Source organism: Pipra filicauda, unplaced genomic scaffold (assembly GCF_003945595.2).
Source record: "Pipra filicauda isolate LSUMZ 115617 unplaced genomic scaffold, ASM394559v2 scaffold126_size2276778_pilon, whole genome shotgun sequence".
Taxonomy (NCBI): Eukaryota; Metazoa; Chordata; class Aves; order Passeriformes; family Pipridae; genus Pipra; species Pipra filicauda.
Window position 1 is genome coordinate 1,911,650 of NW_024103729.1, and position 26,193 is coordinate 1,937,842.

General features: G+C 39.7%; 1 protein-coding gene across 1 annotated transcript; it reads right to left on the reverse strand.

Annotated features, from left to right (window-relative positions):
• Positions 1–1,702: 1,702 nt before the first annotated feature.
• On the reverse strand, positions 1,703–25,333 carry ATP1B3 (ATPase Na+/K+ transporting subunit beta 3). The gene is made up of 7 exons (XM_027739501.2): positions 25,060–25,333; positions 17,421–17,549; positions 12,896–13,003; positions 11,189–11,376; positions 10,398–10,448; positions 5,840–5,926; positions 1,703–4,030 (listed from the first exon to the last, which is right to left on the reverse strand). Exons 1-7 carry the CDS (start codon positions 25,166–25,168, stop codon positions 3,860–3,862), a joined length of 843 nt encoding a protein of 280 aa, XP_027595302.1. The 5' UTR covers positions 25,169–25,333; the 3' UTR covers positions 1,703–3,859.
• Positions 25,334–26,193: the final 860 nt, after the last annotated feature.

The window sequence follows — 26,193 nt, forward strand, 5'->3', positions numbered from 1 at the left end:
AGTTTGCAACAGCTTGTAGCAAAGGGAGACCAGTTCTGCTCATTGTAGGTGAAGTTTCTTCTCCTCTCACCAGGCAGAGCTAGATCTGACCTACAGGCAAAACTGAACAGTTGTTTCTGAACACATCTATGCCTTGAATATTTTATTAACACAGTGAAAAAAAAAATCTATCTAAATTAAAGATTTTTCATGATAGATGATATTAACAGAATGATTTTTTTCTATAAAAGCACTAGTTTTCAGGTATACTGACTACAAACATTAAAAAAAATTCATTAAAAAGCTTCAGTAATTTGACAATAGACAGTGTGAATGCTGATGTGTTTTAACCAAGTGCCCAACCAGCAAGATGATGCTTGTTTCACTAGCAGGGAAGACAAAGCTCTGAATAATTGCATAAAGTTAAAAATTGAAGCTTCAAGTATTCGAGGTTTTGAAATCCATACTCAGAGCTGCCCACATACTTTTAGCATCTACTATTTTTCCAGTAAACCTTAAATTATACGATTAAATCTTCTTTCTTCATCACAGGAGACCCACCTCATTTTGTAAGAAGACCCAAGAGTACACTCTGAGTGCTTAAGTATGCAAAGTTCCTGTTCAGCTTCAAGCTCTATTTGACTCATACCCTCCAAAAGTTATGATGAGTAAGCTTCACAGAGAGGTAGAAAAAAATCCTGAAATAGGGCAAATTCAGGTTCAGTGCCAGGTTCCTGAGAACACTGCATTTAAAAAATTGCAGGGAATCAGCCAGCAGGGCTTGGTGCAGAGAAATATATTTTTTCATTTCTAAATCTCCTATTACAGAGGCAGGGTATTAAAAACACAAAACCCAGTACCCCCCTCCCCACTCCTGTTTTTGTTTCTATACTGATTCACAACTCCTTTAGTCTGCAACTCTTCCTTTGCATTCAGATTTTCTCTCTCTACTGCTGGGGAACTACTAGAGCAGACATTTCAGTACAAAAGGAAAGGCTTTTCCTTACTAGTGTCCTAGAAGCAGCATCATCCCCCGCTGGAAGTAACTGTAAGTCAGGGCTGAATGTCATCTGTCCTCAAGGGATCATCTTATCTACTGCATGATGGATGGAAGTAAAGCCTGCAGCTGACTTTGTGTCTCAACAATCTTGTCTCCAGCTTCCCCTCTAACCCCGGGGGGGTGTTCACGGGAGGGATGGCAGGGAGAAGGTACCTCAACTGACTTGGACACCAGGGGGTTGTCAAGGTGGTATGAAAAACAGAACCTGCAACAACAGGCAATTTCACAATGTTTAAAACTAAAAGACACTAAAAGTTACCAAATAAGTAAGTATTTAACAGTATAAAAGTTAAACATTTCAGGTTTCTGGTAACAAAGTAGTAAATTTAAATCTTTAATCATAATTTAAAATGAAGTCTAATTTACTGTAAAATTCACATGAAGGAAATAAGGAATTGTATTCTATCCTAACAGTCTATACACCTGTTTACTATTAGGTAACTGCTGCATCATTTACTTACTTGAAACCCAGAAATAAACATGAGAACCAGTTCAGTTTAATTAAATAGTTTAAGACTAGACTCATTACCTACTTAGGTTTTACATGCTAATTTTGATAGCTGAACCCTTTCAAAACTTTATTTCTCCCCCCTCCCCCAACTGATAATCCTTATGTGTTTAAATTTAAAAAAAAAAAACAAAACAACAAACACTTGTACAGAATCTAGGGAGAACAGGAGTTTATTGAGTTTTACCTGTCTGAAAAGTGCTGGTGAAGAGTTGCCATTTCATGCTTTGTCTATATAGATAAGTCAAAAGAGAAATTGTTGCAAAAAACAAGCTCATTTGAAAACTGAGTGTTTTTCCAGAAGTTCTTACCATTCCTAAGTGAACACAAATGTGAAAAGTTTTTACATGAAGTGAATCCTTTTCATTGTCAGATGCAACATCTACATTTAAGTTCCCTCACAACTATTAAAATACTTTCAGGCAGTATTAATACACGGAGAAGCAATTAGTCATATCTTCAAGAAGCCAGGTATCCCAGCTCTAAAAGTGCATCATTTAAAACATTAGTAATGGAATATTTTAAAAGAACATCTCATTCAGTATTAATGCATGCCATTATTACAAAAATATCCATTGCATATTGTAGGAACAACAACTTTCTTTTGTAGACAACAAAAAAGCATGCTGAATGGTATCAGATCAGTATAAATCTATTTTTAATGAGGTTTAAGACACTGTTCAAGTCCCATTAAGAGCAGCTTCCTCCAACTGTGCACCAGTGTAAACTTGCACAGCTGTTAAAAGTTTTTCACTAATGTGGCTTAGACTGGACCCAAACTTTTTTAAAGCAGGGCAATAAGATTGGATCTTTAATTTTAGAAATCCTTCATTTAATTTGTTTAAATAAAATATTAAAAACCACTGTAACAATTAGGTACAAAAGCCTATTAAGTAACAAATTTAGGCCTAACTAGCAGAACGTACAGGTATTTACACAAATGCGGATTTGCTGTGGTCTTTAATATTAAGAAGACATCAGAATGTGGACCATGTGCTCAAAAAAACACACCCCCCAAGACCTAAACAAACAAAAACCCTGGGGAAGAGTAGCATAAATCACATGTCAGCACAGCTGCCGAAGTTACAGCCCAATGGAATGGGTCAGCCTGGTTTAATGTGAGCATCAGGCACAAATAAACCAGTCTGTTTGTAGGCATTTTAGCAACTGCCTTTGGAGTTACACTGCAGGTAATCCACTGCAGGTCAACAGGATATTTCTATGAAGCAGCTGATGATACCAATTTTCTAAATGGATGATGATGAAATACACACAAAGTCCAAGATGAAAGAGCAGATGAAGACATGAGACATGTTAAAATGATGCAACGAAACAGATATATAAATTAAACAGGAATGTTTAATCAAGACAATCCTTTCTTTTTCCTTTTTTTTTTCATAAACAGAGGTTCTTCGGAAAACTTTTTAATTGGAAAATGAAAGCCTATTCCCACAATAGTGAAGCCACTTTTTTCAAGCAGCTCTGTTGTACAACTGTTACCATGACCCTAAACAATTTAAACTGTTTGCTATCAATATTTCTGAACTAAAAAGTTTTAAAATATTGTATAGATTTTATTTGTGCTCCACATATTACAAGCAATTAACAACACAAAGAAAGATTCAATTCCTCAGCTAGAACACCAAACTCTATACCAAGTATTACATGTACACAATACTTGCACAGTGACAAGCACAAGGAAGTACTAGTTGAGCACTTACTTTCAGAAATCCATACCAACTCTTAAAACTCATTTCAATTCTCCCACGCCACCCAGTCTACAATTTAAGGCATCTCCACTCAGCCATCCATCCACCCACCCACTCCCATCCACACAATTTACGTTGGAGGTGTTTACTCTTACAAAGAACTCACTATGTCAATCAGGTACCATTTATTATTTATCCCTCTAACTGTGTCAGCATTGAGATATGACAGTTAAACCAGTGTTAAATCAATACAATATTTACAGAGCACAGCACATTAAGCTTGAGACACTCACTTGGGGGATAAAACCACGTTTTAGAACAGGACAAAGGTCACCATTATTATGTGTTTGAAAACAGCTATTTACAGGTCCCTATGACATAACTATAGTCTGTACACTGTTCCAATGGGGCAGGCAAAAGCAGGATAGGCATTTATTTTAAGGGATTTTAAACATACAATTTGGAAGCATATTATTATGCTACCCTGAACGCCATAAACCACCTTAACATTCTCCAAGGTGGTCTCATATCCTAAGAATGGCATGTCCAGCTGATACAAAACAGACAACACAACATTTACTTTGTGGAGAGTATTTACTCCAGCTATTCAGACATCTGAACTTTGAAGGTAATTCGTCCCAGAAACTTGTCACGGTCATCTTCGTTTTTTAAATTAGGTGAGCCCAGGATCTTGCACTCAATTGCTATTTCTTCTTTGGTACTGTTGGGGTGAATTGCTAGTTGAACAGCCACTAGAGGCTGTAAATAGTGAGCCTAGTAAACAGAAAGATGGGGAAAATATTTGAGAGACCAGAGTAAGTTAGCATTAAATTAACATCTAATCCTTCAGAACAGTTAAGAAAAAAACTAATTAAGAACCCAACTTTTCAAAGCCCAACCTGACTCAGGTAAGACACTTTTTTTTCCAAGTTAGTCAGGTAAACATTCTTCATACTACTTCTTAACTAATCCATTAAAGATAATTTAATTCATACTATCTTCAAGAAGCATATGTCTTTACCCTTTTCTATTATATTAGGTCCAGTTTTTCTAGAAACCTCCACTTGAAACAACCTCAGAAATTAGCATCTTCCTTCCTATCCATTCTGTTGTCTCTTCTGCTTGTTTTGGGTTTGGTTTGGGGATGGGTGGGTGTAATTGCTATAGAACCTAACTTTTCTAGCAAGGTTTTAAGTGTGATTCAACAAATGCCAATGAACCAGCTTCCCTCCTACCCTATGCCATTGTTGTTTGTTCAGCAAGAAACCATTCTAAAAGGTGTTCTCTGATAGCTTTACACAGAGACCTTTCCTTGAATATCTTGACAGTATCCTTCCTGGTCAGTCATATTTGGTGGAACAATTACAACTGCTGACTTTGCTCCCTCATAATAAAAATTAAAATTTAAAAATGAGAGCAGAACCAATTCTTTTTTTTTTGTCAACACAATATTATACCCCACATCCAATTCCATTACTCTTGTAAAATGCTTATGAATTAAATAAGAGCTTATTTATTATACATTGTTAAGGCAGCTTTTCATCCAATGTTCATAAAGTATTTCCATAACTTATTAATATTTTTAGGTCAATACTGCTGACTGCTGATTAAGCAAAATTATTTATTTTCCTGGTAAGAATTCATAAGTAATGGACTAAATAAAACACTGCAGTATTATACAAACATAAGCCTCAAATTTTAATTGAACAAAATCTTGTGTTAAGATTTTTTCCCCCCTCATTAACTTAAAGGACTCTTTAATACATTTCTGTTGGTTTTAGGCATCTTGTCTACCAGAGGAAACACTACAGAATACTCAGTCTCCTTTGCAAAAAGTGATGTCATGGAAGGGGATGTGCTAAAATCTTTAATATGAAGTACTAGAAGTAGATTGAAGTAACTGCTTTCACTGGATAGTGGTTTTACTACATCAGAAATTTTCCTGTGCTCCAATGAACTTCAGAGTGGGAGGGGGAAATGCAGCAAGGCAAGGTACCCTGAAAACTCTCCAGCTGTAAGGGTGATACCACACTTGAGGTACTGAATTTTCTGAAAATCAGAACTGAAATTCCCATGTTTCCTCAAGGAGAGAAGTCTTGTAACCACCAAGATGTTTTGAATAAGTACACAAATTTTTATGATGTTCTGAAAACAGATGTACTTTTACTCAAGAAAAATTTGGGGGAGGAGGGAAGAGGGTCAGCATCCTCATTAACTATATCAGATCATCTAAAAAAGAGAACTTTCTCTAAGGTCAGCGAGTCTGGCTCATTGTACTGAGCAGCAAAAGACAAATAACCATCCTGGACCACAAGGATATCAGTGACTAAAAAAGAGCAGATGCTCTCAGTACTGATGCTATACAGCCACTTCTTCATTAGGACAATGCCCAGATTATTTCCTCATCTCTGAGAAAGCATCTCTAATCTCATCAACCACTGTGCCATTTCTGCATATCAAATATTCCTGATGAGTACCTCATTACAAAGTTCAAACTTCAGAATCAATCTGATCTTGCTAACTGTAAATGCAAACAGAACCAAAACATTCACCACATGAAGACCATCATTAAGGCAGACTTACATGCAAGCTTTTCCCATAGTATGGAAAGTACATCAAGTCTATCAGGCCATGAGGAGGAAAATAAGTTATAGCAACCATGCCTTCATCCTGTAATTGGAGACAGCAAAAAAAGCAAAAGTTAACATCTGCTTGCATAGAATTGAACACAAAATTAGAATTATAACCCAATGATAAAGCACAAGATACCTAAAAAAAAAAAGGCAACTGACCTACAAACTTATAGAATAACTTTTAAAATACACTTATTTTTGGCAAATAGTTACATGCTGCACACATCTGCTACAGTAAGGATTAACAGTACTATTTAAATTAGCAATCAAGACAGCTTGCCTTCATGCTTTTCTTATGAGTCAAAGAAATGGCGAAGGGGGAAGAGGACATTAATTGTAATGAATAATTTAACAACCAAAAATCACCCCTATAACTAAAATCCCAAGCATCCACAAGCAAGCCTGGATGTTTCCTTCAAATATAGGTCACCTAAAAAGAAATCCAAGTTTAAAATGGTGATGTTACTAGACTTCTGTGTGTCATCACCACCTCAGAGGAACAACATATACACATGCATGCCTTCTCACTCAACTGTCCCCTACAATCCCAAATTTGGGAATAAGAAGTAGCTACCTACAAAGTTGCTGCCTAATTTCTGACTAAGGAGTCGCTCAAAACTGTGAGATATACCAAATATGTGGATGTGACTGAGCAGTCCAGACAAAGACACCTCTCCCTACACACAGTATTCTTCAGGATTGTGTATCCTGGCAGGATGTCAAACCACTAGGAAATGCCCACATCTAACATGACTTTCTGTAATAAGATAAATATATTACATAATCAAGGGAAATGCCATTAAAACGATCCCCCCAATACTAAATGTATCTTCAGACCATCACTGCTTGTTCAGTGTAATACACAAGTTCAAAGTGTATCAGCAACTGTCATGGCTTTTCCTATACTACCACATACAACAGCTGTGATTATGAATAGGTACTCTACAAAGTTCAGAAGACAACTCCAGTAAGATCAAAAAATAGTAAAGAACAAATCACAGTTTAAGATTACCTTCTTCTGACCTCCTTAAAAGAACGTACTATATGTTTTTTAGGATATGGCCACATTCCCATTCCTTTGCAGTCTAAATTATTGCAATTCTTCAATATATGTTTATTAAGTATTTTGAACCTTAAGCTAGCAAATAAAATCTCTAAGTACAAATGTGTTGCTTTTCACCATTATACTTTATTTGAAGCTCATGCAGCTGAAAATACTAATTTTTCAAATATATTTTTGAAATAACGGTTAAATAATCAGAATAACACAGGAAAGATAAATAGTGCTTTCTGGAGCAGCTAAACACAAGGCATGCATGCAGTCAGAACTATATAGGCATTAGGCTACCAGTGCAACAGCAGAGGGGTTCTGGGACATGCAGCTGCCTGTCTCATGCAACTGCTGTGGGGTCTAATTAATATCCCTACACAATTAAATAAAAACAAACCAAAAAACACCCGAACAAGCTGCCTTTGCTGAAGAATCAGTCCACTAGGGAGTGTCACTTTATCTGCTTACCCTTTAGTTTCCACAAAGAGTTGCTGACAGTCAGTTTGCTGACAGCAAAATCAGAAAATGTAGCTGGACAGATGGACTTTTACCTCACTAACTTGGTCTTTATTAAAACTGTGTCTTAGAAAGAATAATTTTCCAGATATTAAAATAATATTCAAAGACCCAAGGAAAGACCTTGGGCAGGAATGGTCTATTAATAACTTGAGAAGAAGAAATGGTATCACTGCATGAGATAAAGAGCAGTATGCATTAGTGGAAACTGTAAACCAACAAAGATTTCTGTCACAAAAAGCAGGTTAACTCAGATCCTGACTATGCTGACAGGAGCAAGGCACGTAGTGTCGTTCATACAACCATTCTTCATTCTTGTACACTAGGAAGTGATACCTAGTACAAAGTCAAGATGGTCACTAAATAGAAGAAATTAATGTATTTTGGAATTAAGGTTTTTTTTCTTTAGTTAAAAAAAAAACTCCCATCAAATCTACCAGTTTTCAATAGAGGTAAGTTTTAACTTGAAAGAATATTGCAAAAAAATGTTCCAGTGCACCTGAAACTGCACATCTCCAGCCTCAAACAAAAGACCTAAAACGCTGATCTTCAAACTTCTTGGAAACACCATCTTGTGTTGGTTTGTTTCTCTTTGTGGAGATCAGCAAGACTACAGCAGATCAGTTCCTCCAGGGTGCAGAAGGAAGAACCAGCTGTAATTAGTGTCTGACACTGCAAACAGAACCTACAGAAAATACTGTGATGATGGACACTACTAAAAGGGCAGAGGCAGAAGCATCTCCAACTGTAAGTGTGCTGACTTTGAAATCGCAGATCTACCTTTTTAATTTTTCCATTTAAAAAAAATCCCATAGAAAAAGTACAGGGAGAAGAAAGAAGAATTGCCTCACAGGAGAATGCCTGAAGAACATAGATTTCACATTGAAAAATTTAAATGATATTTCAGGTGACAAAGACTGGCAGGATGTGCAGAGAGAAGCTATTAACCTCATTTTGTACGTGAGAGACTTGTAAAAACTAAAGTTCCATTTAAAAGTCAGATGGTGCTCAGTCCAGGCAGACACTCAGTACTGCTCTCAGTATACATAACAGTGATGCACAGGAAGTTCCACCTGACCATGAGGAAGGACTGTTACTGTGCAGTGACTGAGCACAGGTTGCCCAGAGAGGTGCTGGAGTCTCCCTCACTGGAGATATTCAAGATCTGTCTGGACCCAACCCTGTGCCATGTGCTCTAGGACGACCCTGCTTAGCTTATCATCAGACAACTTCTAACTATATTCTATCTTTATTAAATAAATTCGCTAAGTAATTTGTACTTACAGAAAAAAAATACATATTATTTATTTCAAAGTATCTCAAAGGGTAAACAAAATAGTAAAAAAGCCCATCATTATCAACCAAGTTGTTATCAAACTTATTCTTTTCCTACTGAAACCAGCTAAGAGGATAGAAAAAGGATCATCTGTAATTTGCTTACTACAGCTTCTACCACTGTCTCATAGAGCATCCATACAAAAAAGCTGAAGAAATAGAATCATCATAAAATAGGATTATCATCAATATTTTATAAATCACTTGAACATTAGCTCTCAACACACCACAAGGCATTTCAGGTGGAAATGAAGATGGACCCCGTTCAGTGTTTTCAATAAGGACTTGTGAGATGCAAAACTAAGTTAACTCACTGATGGGCCCAGGCTGTAAGTAGTGCAAAACACTTCAGAGAACTCGATCCCTTTAAAATGATGATAAAAAATTACAGAGCAAGGACCAAAAATCGTAATATGAAATTCAACTTCAAGAACTGACATCTACAAATACAGACTGGGAAATAAACGAAAGAAAGATCTAAATATTAGAACAATTAAAATAAAGACTAAGTGTATTACAAACAGCAAATTCACCTTGAGACACTTTTATTATTTCCAATGTGATTACAAAGGGAGAAACTGTGCCATTAACCATAGCTCAGCTAGAGGACAACCTCTGTCCAGTCTGGGTTATCACATTATGAAAAAATTATAAACTAGACAAGTCAAAGAAGAAAGAGACTATTAGAAGAAGCTTAATTGCTTTATTCTAAAAACCAAATAATTCCTTCAAGAGAACAATGTCTTTTTTGAGACTGGAAGCAAAGAAATCAGTTTCAAATAAGAAAAGGAATCACCTTTGCTTACAATGGACTGTCATGGAGAGATCAAAACTTTCAAAGACTCCACAAAAATCAAGTATTAAAATCTATGCCTACCGCAGGTACCCAGGAAGAAGGCAGAAACCTTACAAGTATTTGTCTCGTTAACTGATGACATTTCCCAGCCCACATTTTTACCAGTCACCTCCAGCTAAAAGCCAGGACTGCGCCCTTCACTCAAGCTACAAACTTACCAAGGCTTTCACTGCTCCCCCAGCAGTCTAGGAAAAATATCCCTAAGTCAAAGTAATTATTATAATTACCATAAAACATTCTGTAGAAATCCACTGGTACATAACAAATATGCATAATTAGCTGTTATTGTGAGTAGTTTATACTTGATTTGAAGGCAATTTTTACTTGAGCAGTAACATTAGTTTCCACACACAGAGTCTTACCCATCATTTACAAAACTGTCTAAGGTGCACTTGCAGCATGGAGAAAAAATAAAAATATAGGTTATGAAATGAGAAAACAAAATATAACTCACAATAAATAAATAAATAAGACCACAAATAACATATATGTATTTTCCACAACTCTACAGCAAAAAACAGGTAGCTAAAACACATCTAAAGATGAATGAACAACAACTGAAAAATATTTTTATAAGTACACTGAAGAAATTAAAGACACTAAAACTAAATTAGACATACAGCAAGATGAAAAACAAACAAAAATACAAAGTCTCTAACAAGAAGGAAAGAGTGAAATAAATTACTTCACTATTCGTCCTACTCATAAGGAAAATTAACTACACACTTATTTCTTACATTCAGGACTGACCTTAGGTGTACACTGTATACGTGGTTCTCCTTCGGGCTTTAATCCAATTATCTAGAGGAGAGAAGGTTACAATATTTACAGATGTTTTTCCCTCTTTCCAATTTTACAGACTGAATTTGACTTTTCACCTCATTAAATGACAGCATTCATACAGGGAGTAAATCTATTCAGTGTCATTTTTACCTGAACACAATTTTAAATTAGGACAAAGATTTAAAGTATTGTTAAGTTAAATAGTTTACTCAAATTAACTCAAATAGTTACAGTAGGCACAGAAAAGACTGTTATTTTATATTCAGCATGTAGCATTAATGGTTCAACCAATTAGCAATTCGAGTAATGTGTAACATCACCGAAAAGTCAAATACTTAGTGAAGTTTTCATCACCTTTCATAGTTTAGGAGTTACAGAATGCATGACATCCTAGCTAGATTTCTGCACCACACATATGAAGTAAAACATATTTTACTTGCAGAGTGGTATAGGATCCATTTTACAGAACAGTAAGCAAAAGCAAAAAGCAAATTACTTCTTAAAACAGGGAATTCAGATATTTTGATGCAAGTAGTCAAAGCCAATACCTCTAAGTATTAGAAAGCTCAAAAAGCTCACTTCACTCTGCTCTCTGAAAACATGAATTGCCAGACCTTTCAGTAAATTACACTATTCTAGAAATGCAAATATCTCAAGTAGCAAACTGAACACATATTTCAGTCCTTTCTACAGTCATTTTTCATACAGCAGTAGTTGGGAGAACTTATACTAAGAATTAAAAAGAAGCAGGCACTTACTCTGTTCATTTTCACAATCACACAGGGAGTTCCTTTGGAATACCCAAAATTCGTATCTTCCTTTCCAGAGCACTGCCCCAGATCAGAGAGGTTGAATCGACAGGCCTTTTTAACAGCAACATCATTTTGCTCAAAAATCTTTCCTGGTGTACAATCTATGTTTTGGGACTGCTTTGACTCATTGTATGCTATGAAACAGAAATAGCTTATAAGTCAATTGGTAGAAAACAAATAAGCAGCCAAAGCCTGCTGATGCCTATATAAGTATATAATTTGACAAGTGTTACTTGTCAAAGAGTTCTCTCAAAGAACTATTTTCAGAGCACTGTCTCTTACATCCATCTTAAACACTTTTTTGAAGTCTATCAGGAAGTGGCACTGCACTTGAATGAAAGAATAAAAAGAGTATTATGAAAGAAGTAATACTGTCTTGCTTTTCAAATTGTAACAATAGTCACAACTTCATAAATTCCTGTACATAAACTTATTACATGTTCTAAACTAATAACGTATTAAAATATAAACAATCAATTTTTTACCTGGAAACTGAACCAGTTTTTCTGTCTGCACACGTTTCTTTTACAAATGCACAGGAAAACTTCAAATACTTCAGTAAGTAATATTAAATGGTCTCTACATTTACATCAGGTAGTATAATTGGTTTTATACTAAGATCCCAAATTGTTTCTTTGTGTTTTGCAAGTACACAGATCACACTGCCACAAATGCTAATCTATTCACATTAAGGATTTTTTGTGGGGTTTTCCCCTCCCTTACCCTCCACCCCACCTCATTAACAAAGTAAAATGGAGAAAGGGAAAGTTCATCCTCCATGCAAGACCCACAAAACTGCAGGAGGCAGGTAATCATGACATGCAGCATTCCTCCCAGGAGCCTTGGCTCAGCTCTGAAAGAAAATCCTACTCATAGAAGCTTTTAGTAGGCACCAAAACTATGAATATGGAGAGATTCAAGAATAGCTTGTGTAGCTAACAAAGCAACTCATGCACACAGCACCTTCTCAATTCTGATTTACAATTTTTAAGGGGTTAAACTTACTAATATTTTAATTGATTTCTGTATTATTAGAATAAGTGTACATGCAGGCACATACATAGAATAACACATGACAAACTAATGATTTTGCCATCCTTCAGTCTTGCCTGTGTTACCTTTTCTCCATGTTCTAAATTCAGTATTTTAATATCACTGCCCATAATACTATGTATCGGGGTGAAAAGTAATAAATTGCAATTAATTTAATCTTTGTGTGCCTTATTTTTTCAAATAGACACTTAAGGTCTTAAGGCTACGGGATTCTCAGTTATCAAATCATTTAGATTAATTAGGTAAGTCTTGATAAACTTTGCCTCCAAATACATGATGTATGTTATTTTACATTATATTCTCTTGGCACATGTAATTTCTACTTACAGTATTTAAATAACCATGACACCAAAACACTGGACTAGGAGACAAAACTCTCCATTATGTACTCCATTATTCCTCTTGCCCAGGGCTCCCTGTCCAATACAGGCATCAATACTTACCTTCTTCTGCAAAGCATATACTTTAATAACACATATCTGTAGTAATCCTGAACTTGCACAAGTCTCCATTAGCAACTAGTAACTACAGGCAAAAAATGAAAGTAATGTTCTCAAGACAAAGATTCCTGAATTACTTGTGGAGTTTGAAGTAACTTACATTCAAGGAAACTTTTAAGTGTAGTAACATATTCCAAATATGACTGGCTGTCACTCTTGTTAAAGTAAAATTCCAATGCGGTGTCTGGCTTTGGTGAGATCATAAGTCCTTAAAAAGAAAAAGTGCAAGTTAGGAACTAAACGACTTCTCTTTCCTACACCACTCCAACCTATTCAATATACCCATAAATTGGAAAATGTCCATCTGTAAAGAAACATCAGCGTTACCCCTACATTCCACAGTACTGGAAGGTAGTTTGTGTTTGAAGCCACTTATCAAAATCAACATTACATTAATTAATATTTAAATCCAACCCAGTGCATAGCTGCAATTCACAAAGCAAACCCAAGTGATTAGGAAAAGCGAAATTAGCAGCTTAATCAGCTTTAATCAAAGATTTTTACTAATTCACTTCCTATTTTCCATACTCGGCAAATTAAACTTAAATAATTGAAAAAATACCCAAAACCACACCCAGAAAGCCTTCAGTTCAAGCAATGGTTCAAAGTTTCAGGCAGTATAGAGTGAAGCTATGATTGTATTTTTTTCATAGAAACTCACACAAAAAAGCATTTTAAAAATCTTGATTGTGTGTAAAGATGGCTTGAAAGTTACCCCAATCAAAATAGACAAGCCAAGGTAGTTTCTGTTCTTCTCCTCCACGTCCTCAAACAGAAAGTTTAGGCACCATCTGTTTCACGGAGAACACAAGACACTTCATGAAGCCCCTGGGCCCGTGTCCCTGGAGAGGTGTATGGCTCAGCCAGGCCCCAGGAATGCTCTGGAGCTGCCTCCAGGCCCTGCAGCACCAGCGTTCCCAGTGGGACTATGGCTCCACTTGGCTGCTGGCTCTGGGTACCGGAGCAGGAACCCCCCCAGCCAGGCAGCCAGGGCCGGCAGCACAAACACGGACGTGGATTGCCAAGGGCTGGAGGGCGGCTTTGGCTGACGGATGAAAAAGGCACACGTGGAGTGTGGGCCCTTGACAGAGCTGAACTGTCCTTTCTCCCAGCACATGGCTCAAGAAAGGTGCAGTGTTAAATCTTAGGGATTTTTCTGTAGCAGGTGAAAGCAAAAGACACACTCCTTGCTAATACCCAGCCTGTGCCATCAGGAGTTTGTCACTAACAGAGATAGCCAATGCTTCTATTATTCATCACAGCTTCAGCAGCAGATGAAATAGCACCACACCACCAGACACTGCAGAAGAGTTCAAAATCTCTTCAAAAAAGGATGTGTGACTGATTGCTTTATTCACAGCACCTTAGGGTAATTTTTATTTAATATAAATAATTAGCACAGATAAAAACCCAGCAGCTGTGATTAACAAGTGAGTGTCCATGCATCTGTCTCTTCAAGTATAGCTGAGAACTGACAGTGTAGTCCCACCAAAAAAAAAAAACAAAACCCCACACACAAACACAAACCCCCAAAATACCAACCTATATTTTATCAGATTAACTTTTTCCTAAATCAAATTTGATCAAAGTCAAATCTGGCATAAAGAAGTTGCAATTACAGCAACCAATTGTATCAGCTTAGGATGCCACGTAGTTTCCTATTATCTGGCAAAACCAATTAGATTCCCAAATGAATAGAATTTAAGGCAGAAAACAAAATTCATCTCCCCCCAAAAAATTAAATAAATCAGGCCTCCTGAATATAAACTAAACATTTAAGATGATAAGAGCGCAGTGGGAAGATAAAGATGGAAAACATGTCTTAATGTTGGATTCTTAACATGTTATACTGCAGTTAATCAATCACAGTAAGGTTTTTGAAAGCATACCAGAAGTGCAGGTCTAAGGCTTCACCTATAGAAGTGACCAAGTTTCTCAAAAGAAGGCAGGATTCACTTACAAATACTTTCAACTGAGAAATAATAAAGGTATATACTAAACATTTATCACAAACATCTTTCAGATTCTAAAAAAAATCCAGATATAATTTAATGCTTTTTTACTCTAGCTCTTTTGTAAGATTCCCAATAAATCACAGATCCTCTTTTCTGCAACAGCAGCAGTTAAATTATTTCCATGGAAGCCACAACTAAATGCTTCAATGACTGACAGTCCATGTAAACCTACAAATACTATTTTAACTGCAGATTACTTTGTACCATTACATTTTCTGGCCTTTACACTGATCTGGGATTCAACAAAGTACAAGATAATTATTAGCAGGGCTGAAAAATCACTGAAGGGGTTTTACACACCAAGGGCTTTTGAGGGATAAGAGATTATTATTATCTATGTGTTTTTCAAAGGGAATAATGACAAAATAATTCAACCAGTCATCAGTGAATGAAACAATAATTTGGAGAGATTTATTGCTTCAGTGAAACTTCAGAAACATCCTAGGAGGAAAGGACTACTTGAATTTCAGTGGATCACAGTCTGCCTAAAGACTATGGTGTAAATTCTACAGAAAAAGCTATATGAAGGACTGATGCATAGACTGAGAGAGATGCAGGATTTGGGCTCTTCTAAAGGATCAGAATTAACAGCCTCAGCACAGGATCACATCTAAGACTGTAAGAGAGATTTTACATTATATTACAATTCCAAGAGGGATTTTAAAAAAATCATCTGGATTTGATTTATATCCCAGTGTACAAAGCAAGTAAAATAAAAATTATAAAATAAATCAATTGTGAGATTTCCAAATATGTTTAACAAGAGTAAAACCATTGACCTACGCCATCCAGGTTTTGTATGTAGAATTTGTTTTTATAATTTAAAGTCTTACAGCCCGGAACATTACATGTTTCACTGCAAGTGAAAAATGACAGAGTTAAAGAGGAACACTGAAACAGAGACAAGCAATTTTATTAACTTTTATGTATGAGTTACTAAAAATAATAAATGGTTAATAAAAAGATTTAATTCAGAAACATTATAGGAATTCTTAAATTAAAAACTAATTGTGGCATACATAACTTTTTAAACAAACATCCCCTACGACTTATTTCAAAGTCAAGGAAAATACCCTGAATTGCAAGAGAGAAATGTCACTCAAGTCCAGCATTAAGTCACAGCTCCTCACAGTTCCATCCACTACCAAGGTTCTGACTTCCACAATGGAAATGGAGAGAAATGGTCAACTAAGCCACCTTCTTTTTTTCCTCATTTTTTTCTTTTTTTTTTTAAATTATTCTTTGCAGCATCTAGCCCATTCTTAGCTTGAAAAACAACACAAATCCTCAAAATCCCTTACAAGACAACACTTGTTAGAGAAGGCCAGAATACTACACCACACAAATTCTGTTCAGAATCCAGAGAAGTTTATCACGCTGGTCCAACTGCAACTTGCTCACACAAAGATTACTGTATCATCTTAAGTGTGGATGCAGCTACAAGATGTTGGTCAATTTTAAGAGTTTTGAGTTTAGAGAAAGGGAAGAGTATTTTTAAAAATAAAGTTGTCTCACTTCCACCAAAATATTAATATTGCACCATTTAGTTTTGTGTTTTAAACATAAATTTGGTCCCTAAGATAAGTTATTAGAAAAACTGAGATATCAAATGTTCAAGTGGCCAGACCATTTAAGTTGCATATACAAATCAAATACTTACACATTCTCCAGAAACAGTAACTAGAACACACTAATCTCTTTGGTCTAGTTAAAGTACACAGAATCAATTTTTAAATCTTTCAGAGTGAAAATTCTTAATATTTTTCCAATATGGAGATATACCAAAACAGAGCCTATGTCAGAATTTTGTGATATATTTTAAACAATTTAAAAAAAAAAAAAAGTTAAAAAACGGTGGAAGGGGGGAAAAAAAAAGACAACCACCTTATTACTCATTCTTACTTGTGTAGAGTTTTTGTCTGTCACATACAGCTCTCTGAACCAGCCAGCAGTGGGTTCAGATGGGCACGTAAACAAAAGGAGCATCAGCTCCAGGAAGCAAGACACCACCTGTAGTGGCAGCTCCATGTTACGTGGACTTGGCTTCATCACACAGCAGGACCCTCTCACTTTAGTGGATCCCCACAGAACAGGCCAACGAGCCCTGAAATCCAGACATTCCACGTCAATTGAAAACTACCTAATTCTGTACTAAAAACTCCAGAAGGGCCTCCAGCCCACAGTCCTTATACAGATCACACCCACAGCACAGCCTTCCTGTACCTTCTTCAAAGTACCAAACACTAATCAAGGTGGCTGTCCATCTCAGCCAAAAGAACTGGTTTATGGTACCTTTAAAGCAATTTGATTAAATTATAATCCCACTTCTCCAACAGCATGTTCTCTGGATTTGCAGGTAAAATTGTGTTCTAGATACAGGAAGAATTCAACTGAAAAGAACTTAGAGGAAAACACAGTAAAAGTTAGCACATACACACAAAAAGCTACTGACTGAATTTATCCTATAAGCATATATCACTTGCCTCACATCAGGTTTTACCTTTGCAATCTGCAAGTAATTGAGGAATAATCACACTTCCAACAAGCTCTCAAATGAAACTTAGCTGTTAAACCAGACAGAGTTTTATGAAAAAATAAATACAGTGTTACCTGGACTAGAAATCCGGTCACGGTATTTTGGTATATCACTGCTCAGTGTCTGAAGCATAACCCACATTGTAAATGTGAAGAGTGCTGCTAGGAAGCCATAGAATACCAGATAGAACAGTAAGATCAATCCTGTAAAGAAAAAATTAAAATTACTATTTTTGTTTCATCTAATTCCATTATCTATTTTGAAAATAAAACCAGGAAATAAGCAATACAATGTCTGTAGCTGTAAATATGCCTCCAGCATACATATATAATGCACAGTGCACAACAATACATACAAAGAGGTTTTCTTAATACTTTCTGATTCTTAAAACTTACAGGGCATTTTAGCATTTATATTTTTAAGAGAGCAGCATTAAAAATTGCTCTATGGGCTACAAAGGAAAGCTGGCAAAGATGACTAAGCAATGCATTAGGAAAAAAATTAAGTTTCACTTGCTTAAGGGAATCATAGTTTTGTATCTGGAAAGGAAAGGGTGGCCGGGAAGATGAAAGCAGGTTTAGATCCAGTTTAATAATTATATCTCTTCACTCAGTTCTTTCATCTTCCAATTGCAATTGCATGAGGAAACTCCACACAGAGCATTCATTCACACATGGATCCTGTTACAAGAGACCTTCTCAAGGTGAAAATGCTTTCTGCTGCAGATTTTTGAAAACAAAACCAAGCCTTCTATTCAGATTTATCAAGTCTTTGCCTAACACATCCACCTGCTTTACCAATCTACCTCAGAGACCCAGCAACCTCAGTGGAATTCACCAGTTACACAGATGTTACCAGCTTCAACTTGTTTCATTACTCTGGTGTACAATCCCAACCTAAAAGAGTGCATGATTCTGTTTCAAGACTGAGCACCTGAGACTTAAGGACACACGCACAGACATTGTCAAAAAGTACTGAGGAAATCAGATGCTTGAACAGAGAGCCATCTTCAAAACCTTTCTAACTCAAAAACATAACCAAATGATGACAGAAATTCAATTTTTATAGAATAGTCTAGCTATATAAGGGTGCTATCAGAAGCCAGAGATATAACCCAGGTAGAGAAAAGCACATAAAACCATTACACAACATCCTACCACTGACACTTGATTAAATGCAGTATTTTTCAGCCTTCCATAGAAAAGGACAGAGCAAAAGCAAACATGACTGTATCACAGTGATATGTACTGTCCACTGGAAGATGACAGAAGGAAGCCTAATCCTTGGCTCCTGTCCCAGAAACTATGATTGCATTTTGCACTGAAATATTCAGTGCAAATATAAACCACAGTAACCCATGACTGCTAAAGATGCAAGTACCTGTATTACTTCTGAAAGAATTCAGTGTACATCTATTAAAATAATGTGGTGATTCCCAAATTATCTTTAAGATAAATTCTCTCCAGAAACCAGCTGAACGTTATTGGATTTTTGGTTTGGTTTTAGTTTTTGATTTCATGTGTTGATAAAGTTACTTACCCATCTGCAAAAGTCTGAGAGTGATCAGGTATTTAAAATATATTTGGAACCAATAAGATGCAAGATTCTATGCAGAAATTAGAAGTAGGAAAGTATGCAAACAGAAAACCAAGCTTACTCTATAATGAACAAGAGAGCTTGACATCTACTGTAAACTATCTAAGGCTACTTAGGTGCTCAAAAGAGAATATAAAAATAAATAGTAGAAATCCTAGTCAACAAAAATTGCATTTGTATTTGGCACACCAGCAATTTGCTTTACTTATAAGGTTATAATTGCTTTAACTGGATCCAAAACAGAACAAGGATCTTCTAATTAATACTCAGTGTATTCTGGGCATCCCAAACAAAAAAGCTCCCTTACAAAACCTTTGGTAACCTCTCACTTGGATCCCTGTAAGTTAATCAATTATTGAATACACTTTCATCAAGCTGTCTAGAAAGTACACTTCCCATCAAGTGACCAAGACATTCATCAAACAGTTCCAATGGAACAGAAAAAGAGTTTGACACGTAAGACGAGACAAGCAGTTTACATGGCAATTAGTGTAAAAGCAAGAAAGTCAGGGAAATCTTTTTTTCATTGAGCTATTTCATAATACATCGTTATTTTAATCTCTAAAAGATTATGCCAAACTTCACTGGAAAAAAACCCCAAATTAAAAACAAACCCCTGCCCACTTGTTTATTACTGATGGGCACAACATCACCTGGTGTGCCCCTCTAAGCAGACGTGGCCCTAAGCACAGTCCTGCTTTGGGCCGACACCACCATGGCACCTGCAGGACTGCCTGGGGCCTCAGTCGGGAGCTCCCCGAGGAGCAGATCCAGGCCTGCTGCAGCTCCTCCTTTGTGGGGATGGTGCCCACCCACAAAGGCCCCCTACTGCAGTGGGGCAGGGGGTGCTGGGACCCCCTCCCCTCCAGCAGCAGGGGCAGGGCAGAACCGCTCCGTGGGCAGTCCCTGGGGAGCCCCCCATGCCCAGGGAGGGAGCGCCAATACTGGGGACAACAGCGCCAAACTGGGGATCGACTCCGTGGGGGGACCACAGTGCCCACAGGGCCTCACCCAGCCCCTCTCCCTCCCAGCAGCATCCCGTCCACCGGGAACATGCAGCAGGATGAAGGCTAGAAAGGCTGTTTTATTCAGAGCCCTGAAACTCTGCTAAGCTCTCCCAGTCCAGCAAAGCACGTGTGTGTGTACAAACACATAGATTATTTTTAATTCTTATTTTAATATAGCTGGTAAATGCACTGCACTGAGCACTAAGCTGCCCCATTTATGCTACTTTGCCACATTAAAAAAGGGAAAAAACCCAAACAACAACAAACTTCTCTGCAACTTCCAACAGCCCCGAACTGAGTAAGCTGCTCTTTGTGAGCCTATTAGTACTAATTATCCTAAGCTAATCACAATGAGCAAGCCACAACCTGTCAAGAAACTCTGCCAAAATAACTTCACATAACACTGGATTTCTTGTCAGAAAACAAGATGTACCCAAGTAACAGTGAAAAGCTATCCTCCACATTTACTCCATGGAAAGTACAGCTACCACATCACGCAACTCAATTCAATTGTTGCAGAACATCTCGCTACATTAAAACTATAACATAAGAAAAACTAAAAACAAAATTCTGCATTACAATTTACCTAGTTGTTTTGGTTTGCTTTTCTTTTTACAGGGCATCACAGTACCAAAAAACCCCTTCTTCGTGTCCTAACCACACGAACAAGCAAGTCAAATCTGGAAAACTGCCATTTCCGAACCAATGTGCTGGTACCATCATTAGCTGGAATTCACTTGCAGGGATCAAAGCACTTCTCCACTGTTAAAATTAGAATTTCTGACTGGTGAATGCAAGATATCACCTGGCCATCACTTCCATGATGAACACACACTTTCCACACTTTACATGGCAAAGCTGATAAAAAAAAAGCATGTCAGTCTGGCATTAACCAGATTGGTAAATCTACCTCATGCAATACATAGGTAGATATATCCAGGTATCAGTACACACACTGACACAGACATGGAAGAAACTATTCAACATTACCTGTAACAGCAAAAAATTAAATGCTGTCTCTTTCTGGTTTGTTGGATCCCATGCTGCATTGATCCTATCACCTGCATGACCATTCTTCAGCATCTTTAACTAGTGGGATTTAAATACCCAAGTAATGTTCCTACTGACTACCACCAGTGCCAGGAACATCAAGGAATTTTAGTCCACCTGCAGATGGATTTCTTTCCTTAAACTAACATAAGTATACATTTTAAATAATCACTGATCATGTTTCAATTTTATTTTTCACACACTTGAGAATTACTGTTTTCTAGATCTGAGGAACAGTAGAGGGAGGAAGAGGAAGACTTGGAAGAAATATAACTTCAGTCCCAACATCACAAGAAGCCAGGGCTCCACATATAACATGGCTACACCTCAGGAGACAATAAAAACCATCAAGTGCAACACTTGCAAAGAACCACAAAAGCCAGTGTCTGATGCCATGATTAAGCATTTAGAACACAAAAAACCCTAACCCCCCAAATACCCTCACTGTACCACTAGAGCTTACTGATACCTGCAACAAGAAAAGGCAAGATGCCTTTTTTCAGTGATCTGCACCAGGAAAAATATTCTACTGCAATAGCAGACAGTGATGCCAGAATGTATAATATTACATTACTGTAAAGAAAGCCAAATTACAATAAAACCCTGCTCAAAACACTGAGAGAGAACACAGATGATTCAACTCAGAAAAGCAGCTAAAACTTTAACAGTCCTGTATGTGCAACCAGGAACTCAGTGAAGACGAAACAGAAGCAAAACTGGATCCTTTGCTATGGCTACCAATCAAACTGTATATCCACTGACATGGTGGAAAACTTTCCTAAAAATAAGGTGTTGGGTTTTGCTGGTCAGGTTTTGTGTTTGTTTGTAATTACAAACACGTATTGTGCACTGAAGGATGCAACTACCCATTCAAAAGAAAATTCAGTAGGTCTGAATTTCTATGTACTTCAAGACAATGCCACCTCTACCTCAAATACCTTGACACAATCACCTTTACAGAAAGACTTAAATACACTTGACATCACATCTAGTGTGACCACAGGTGATGTACTAGAGTCTGTATTGCCTTTCTTTTTTGGCACTACTTATTTTTCTGTAACCTTGTGTGAAAAGAATTCACTGCCTATCCTGTAAGGCTATGGACACACCTGACTGTGTGGTGAGCACCCCATTACAGTATGTTCATGATGATCTCACTCCATTCCTACTCTAATTCCAGGCAGACACAGCACCTTGCCATTACAGGCAGAGTCAAATGCTGATCTTCCTTTTACTTGCAGAAAGGCCCCATATGGCAGTCTGCCAAGTGCTCCTTTCTCTGCCCTACCTGATTAAATTCTGGGTGGACCCCAGCACTGATCCTCATTCCCTTCACCTCTGCAAGGGCTATCAGCACCCCTCACGCCTTTCTGCTGGGAATGCCACCACCTCAAGTCATCAACAGTCTTTCCAGTGTTTTCTGTCTCTTTAATACAACAAATGATTATGCCAAATAATTAAAAATAGGTTTGGGGGGGAGGGTGTGTAGGTGTGGATACCAATTTGTGAAAGATTCAAATTGAATTACCCCTCAAGTCTGCAAAAGATGTGAAATTCCCCAACTATTTTCCACAAGAGGAGACATATTACGGAGTTTTCACCAAATTGAAACAGGCAACCCTTTACCAAACTCTAAGAGGCAACATATCTGTGTTGCCTCACAAATATGAGTAGAGGAGCTACTTGTGTTTGATCTCTTCACAAATTGCTGGTGTAGAAATGGCAGACAGAGGAGTACTCCAATGCCACAGCACTGGGTTTCACAGAGAATCACTGCCTTGCAGTTCCAATTTACATAAGCCCGGGGGACTGTCTCAGACTAGGGCAAAACATGCACATACTGTGAATAATTATTTAACAGTTTCTCTACTGCCTGTGTCTTATTTCTGCAAGGAAGATGTCTTGAGACGAGAGAATATGCACAGAAGAACCAGAGCCAACTGAATTCTCATCGTGCTGCCCCTGGAGACATGAAAACCCAGCAGACTGGGAACCAGAGCTTTCCTCTTCTACCTCCTTCACCTTTCAGCCGGGAGACCAGCAACAGAAGAGGAACACTCGTCAGTGAGACAGGTCTAAGCTCACACCGGTACTGCAAGGGCAGAAACGAGACCAAACCCTGCATATTCTTCTGTGCCAACAGAGCCACACAATTAGTGTCCTGCTATTAAAAAGTGAAACCAAACACAGAGCCACATGCCACATCCCAAAACAGTCAGACTATAACTAAACTAAATTAAACAGGCACAGTATGGTAATCACAAAATGACAAAACAAATATTGATGAAAAAATACACTGAAAATTTATAGTGACACTAAACATTCACCTCCTAATGTCCAGGCTGAGGAAATGTTATATAGCACTAACTACATGCCAATCACCTAATCCACTAAAGAAAACTTATTAATGAAGTACAACTATTCCAATTGACTGCACACAGTAAAATTATTCAAACTGTCTATACATACTTTCTCAAAAACATCTTTTATCTAGTAGCTGTAGAAACTCAAATACCAACTAAGTAGTCTCACTTATGTTTCAAGTGTTATCTATTGGTCTGGGACTAACACAGACTAGGAACGTCCTAACTGACTTGCCCTACTAGACAGGTTTAAACAGACAAGGTGGTTTCATCTTCACTTTTTGTTGAAAAAACTTACAAGCTATTTCTAACATGCCTACAGTCTGTTCTCCTCAGACTCATGACACAGCCAGACTTCTGCAATCCACACACCCAGCCCACGCACTTGAGGAAACCTGCCTGTACAGAAAGATCAGTAGACAACAGCATAGTGGAAATTTCCTCTCCTTTGCTATTCAAATGGCAGAGTAGCTGCAAGCTCTTATTTCCATCTGAATGGAGGAGAACTCCTGTCAGAGCTCGGGCCCTCTCCTGACAGACAGGAGATACTGGCACGGCAGAGAAAGCACACCCCATGCACAGCCCGCTTAAAGCTCCTCCTCACTATTTCAACATTAGTATTCATTGAGATTGTGTCAAGGCCAAGGATGTATTGGCCTGTTCCTTTACACCACGCTGAGATTCTTGTTGGTTTTGTAAGGACAACGTTTAAGTATCCCAACTACATCCAAGTTTTGGGAGGAGACGCAGCATTTTCTAAAGTCAGTAAATATGTCCCATGAGGGCTGAAGAAACATCCTAATATTAAGCATTTGTACGGTTTAATATGAGAAAACACATTCGGAAAATATAAATATTTTTACTGGAAGCAACGAGATTATGATAACATGCTTTCCAGCTCAGAGGAAAGCAATGGGATGACTACCTGAAAATGGGAAAACAAACACTGCCTTCACAAGCTTTACTGGAGAGCCTTCCTTTGAAAGCTTCCTTTAAGAAAATAAAAGGCCCAGAAGCCCCACGCTGGAACAAATTTAGCACGATGACGCACAACGACAGACAGCGCTCACTCTGGAATCGGGGCTCATGAACTTTTTTGGGGTTTGGGGGTTTTCCTGTGCTCCCCCTCCCCGTCCCACAGCTACAAGTACAAAGGCGATTTGCGCCCATTCATTCTGGATTCCCTGCGCCGCTGGAGCGCGGGGGGGGCGCGCTGGGAAGGGCTGGAGCGGCGGAACTGCCCCGGCACGCGCGGGCTGCGGGGGCCACACCGCGGGCGGGGCCGCCCCGCACCTCGCGACCCAAGGCCCGTCACGGCCGCACCGCGGCGGCCCCCGGGGCGGCCCGGGCGAGGGAGGAGCCGGCGGGCCCGGACCGGTGCCGGGTGGGCGGTGAGTCGGCCCGGGGGGCGCTCCGGGAACTCCCCTTCCCATCCCCGACCCCCGCCCCCGCTGTCACGGACGGCGCTATTTTTAGCGCGGCGGTTGTAGCGGGCGCCGGGCGCGTGCGCCGCGCGGGGCCGCCTCACCTGGCGCGCGCCGCCCCCGCATCCCCCCGCGGGGAACCTCCCGCATCCCGCCCCCGCACACCCCCCACCCCCTCCCCTCTCCTCCCGCGCTCGGCCCCGCTCCCCGCCGCCCCTCGGCTCCGCCGGCGCCGCGCCCCGCCCTTGTGCCCCTTAGGGCGGCAGCGCTCACCCCAGCTCTTCGCCGTGCGCCCCAGGAACTCGCCGCTGCTGGGGTTGTAGATGAACTGCCGCCACTCGGCCATGCTCTGGCGGAACGGCTTCTTCGTCTCCTTGGACATGGCGAGGCGAGCAGCGGCCGCGTCGCGCACCCCGGCGGTGGAGCCTCCCCGGCAGAGAAAGCCGCAGACAGCGCCCGCTCCCAACCGCTAAGTAAGTGCGGCCGCGGCGCCCGGCGGGAGAGCGGGCGGGGGCCGGCGCGCGGAGCCCGTCCCGGTCCCGCCCCTCGTCCCTGGTCCCGCCCCCGCGCCGGGCGGGACCCGCCGCGCGCCGCCCGCAGCCAATCCGCGCCCGCCGCGCGCGCGCCCCCCGGCGGCCCTCGCCGCCCGCTGCGGCCGCACGCGGCCCTGCCTCGCGCCCGCCTCGGCCCCGCGCGCGCCGTCCGTGAGGGGAGCGGGGAGTGGGGGGACGCGGGGTGGCCGCGGGGCCTCGGCGGCGCCGGGTACGGGCAGATCCCAGAGGAACGGAGCGGAGCTGCGGCCACATCGCTTCCCAAACGGCACCTGCTCCCCCCGCCCTCCAGGGGGTCTCGCTCCAGCCCCTCCGGTCCCCTCCCGGCCCGGGTTCCGGGCACTGCGGACCCCGGGCGGTGCAGGACGGGGGTGCTGCACCGCGGGGCGATTCCTGATGTCTGACCATCTTAGGGAAATACCAGGGGACACGTGTAATCCGCATTTCGGCATCCCTGTGATCCCGCACAATCCCGAAACAGCGGCAGAAAAAACACGAATATGTCAGGATGCTCTAGAAGGGCTATTGGTAATACGACTTCTGGAGCGTAAGGCCTTCAAAGCTCACTTGCTGACGCCTTCCTGAAGGTCCAAGTCAGAACAGCACATAGCCCCATTCCCCATCCCCCGGCTGGTAGCAGAGGAGCAGACTCCATTTACTCCTTGGCGTGGATCAAGATCAAAAGCCCCGAAATTCTCTTTCCTCAGTACCAAGCGCAGCAGTGCCAGCCCCTGTGCACACCCCCAGCCCTGAGGGTCAGCTCTAATGTGTTCTCCCTCATAGGGTCCTCAACAGTATCAATAAAGGCATTACCTGGAGACTTTGCAAAACTCAAGTGTAAGCAGTTCTTAAAATA

Bases quoted from the DNA above. Each gene is read 5' to 3' on its own strand.
- ATP1B3 (XM_027739501.2), bottom strand. From the start codon at position 25,168: ATGTCCAAGGAGACGAAGAAGCCGTTCCGCCAGAGCATGGCCGAGTGG. The intron at 17,550-25,059 runs GTGAGCGCTGCC...TTTTCTTTACAG, and splicing joins GCGCACGGCGAAGAGCTGGG to GATTGATCTTACTGTTCTAT. The intron at 5,927-10,397 runs GTCAGTCCTGAA...CTCCAATTACAG, and splicing joins GTATACAGTGTACACCTAAG to GATGAAGGCATGGTTGCTAT.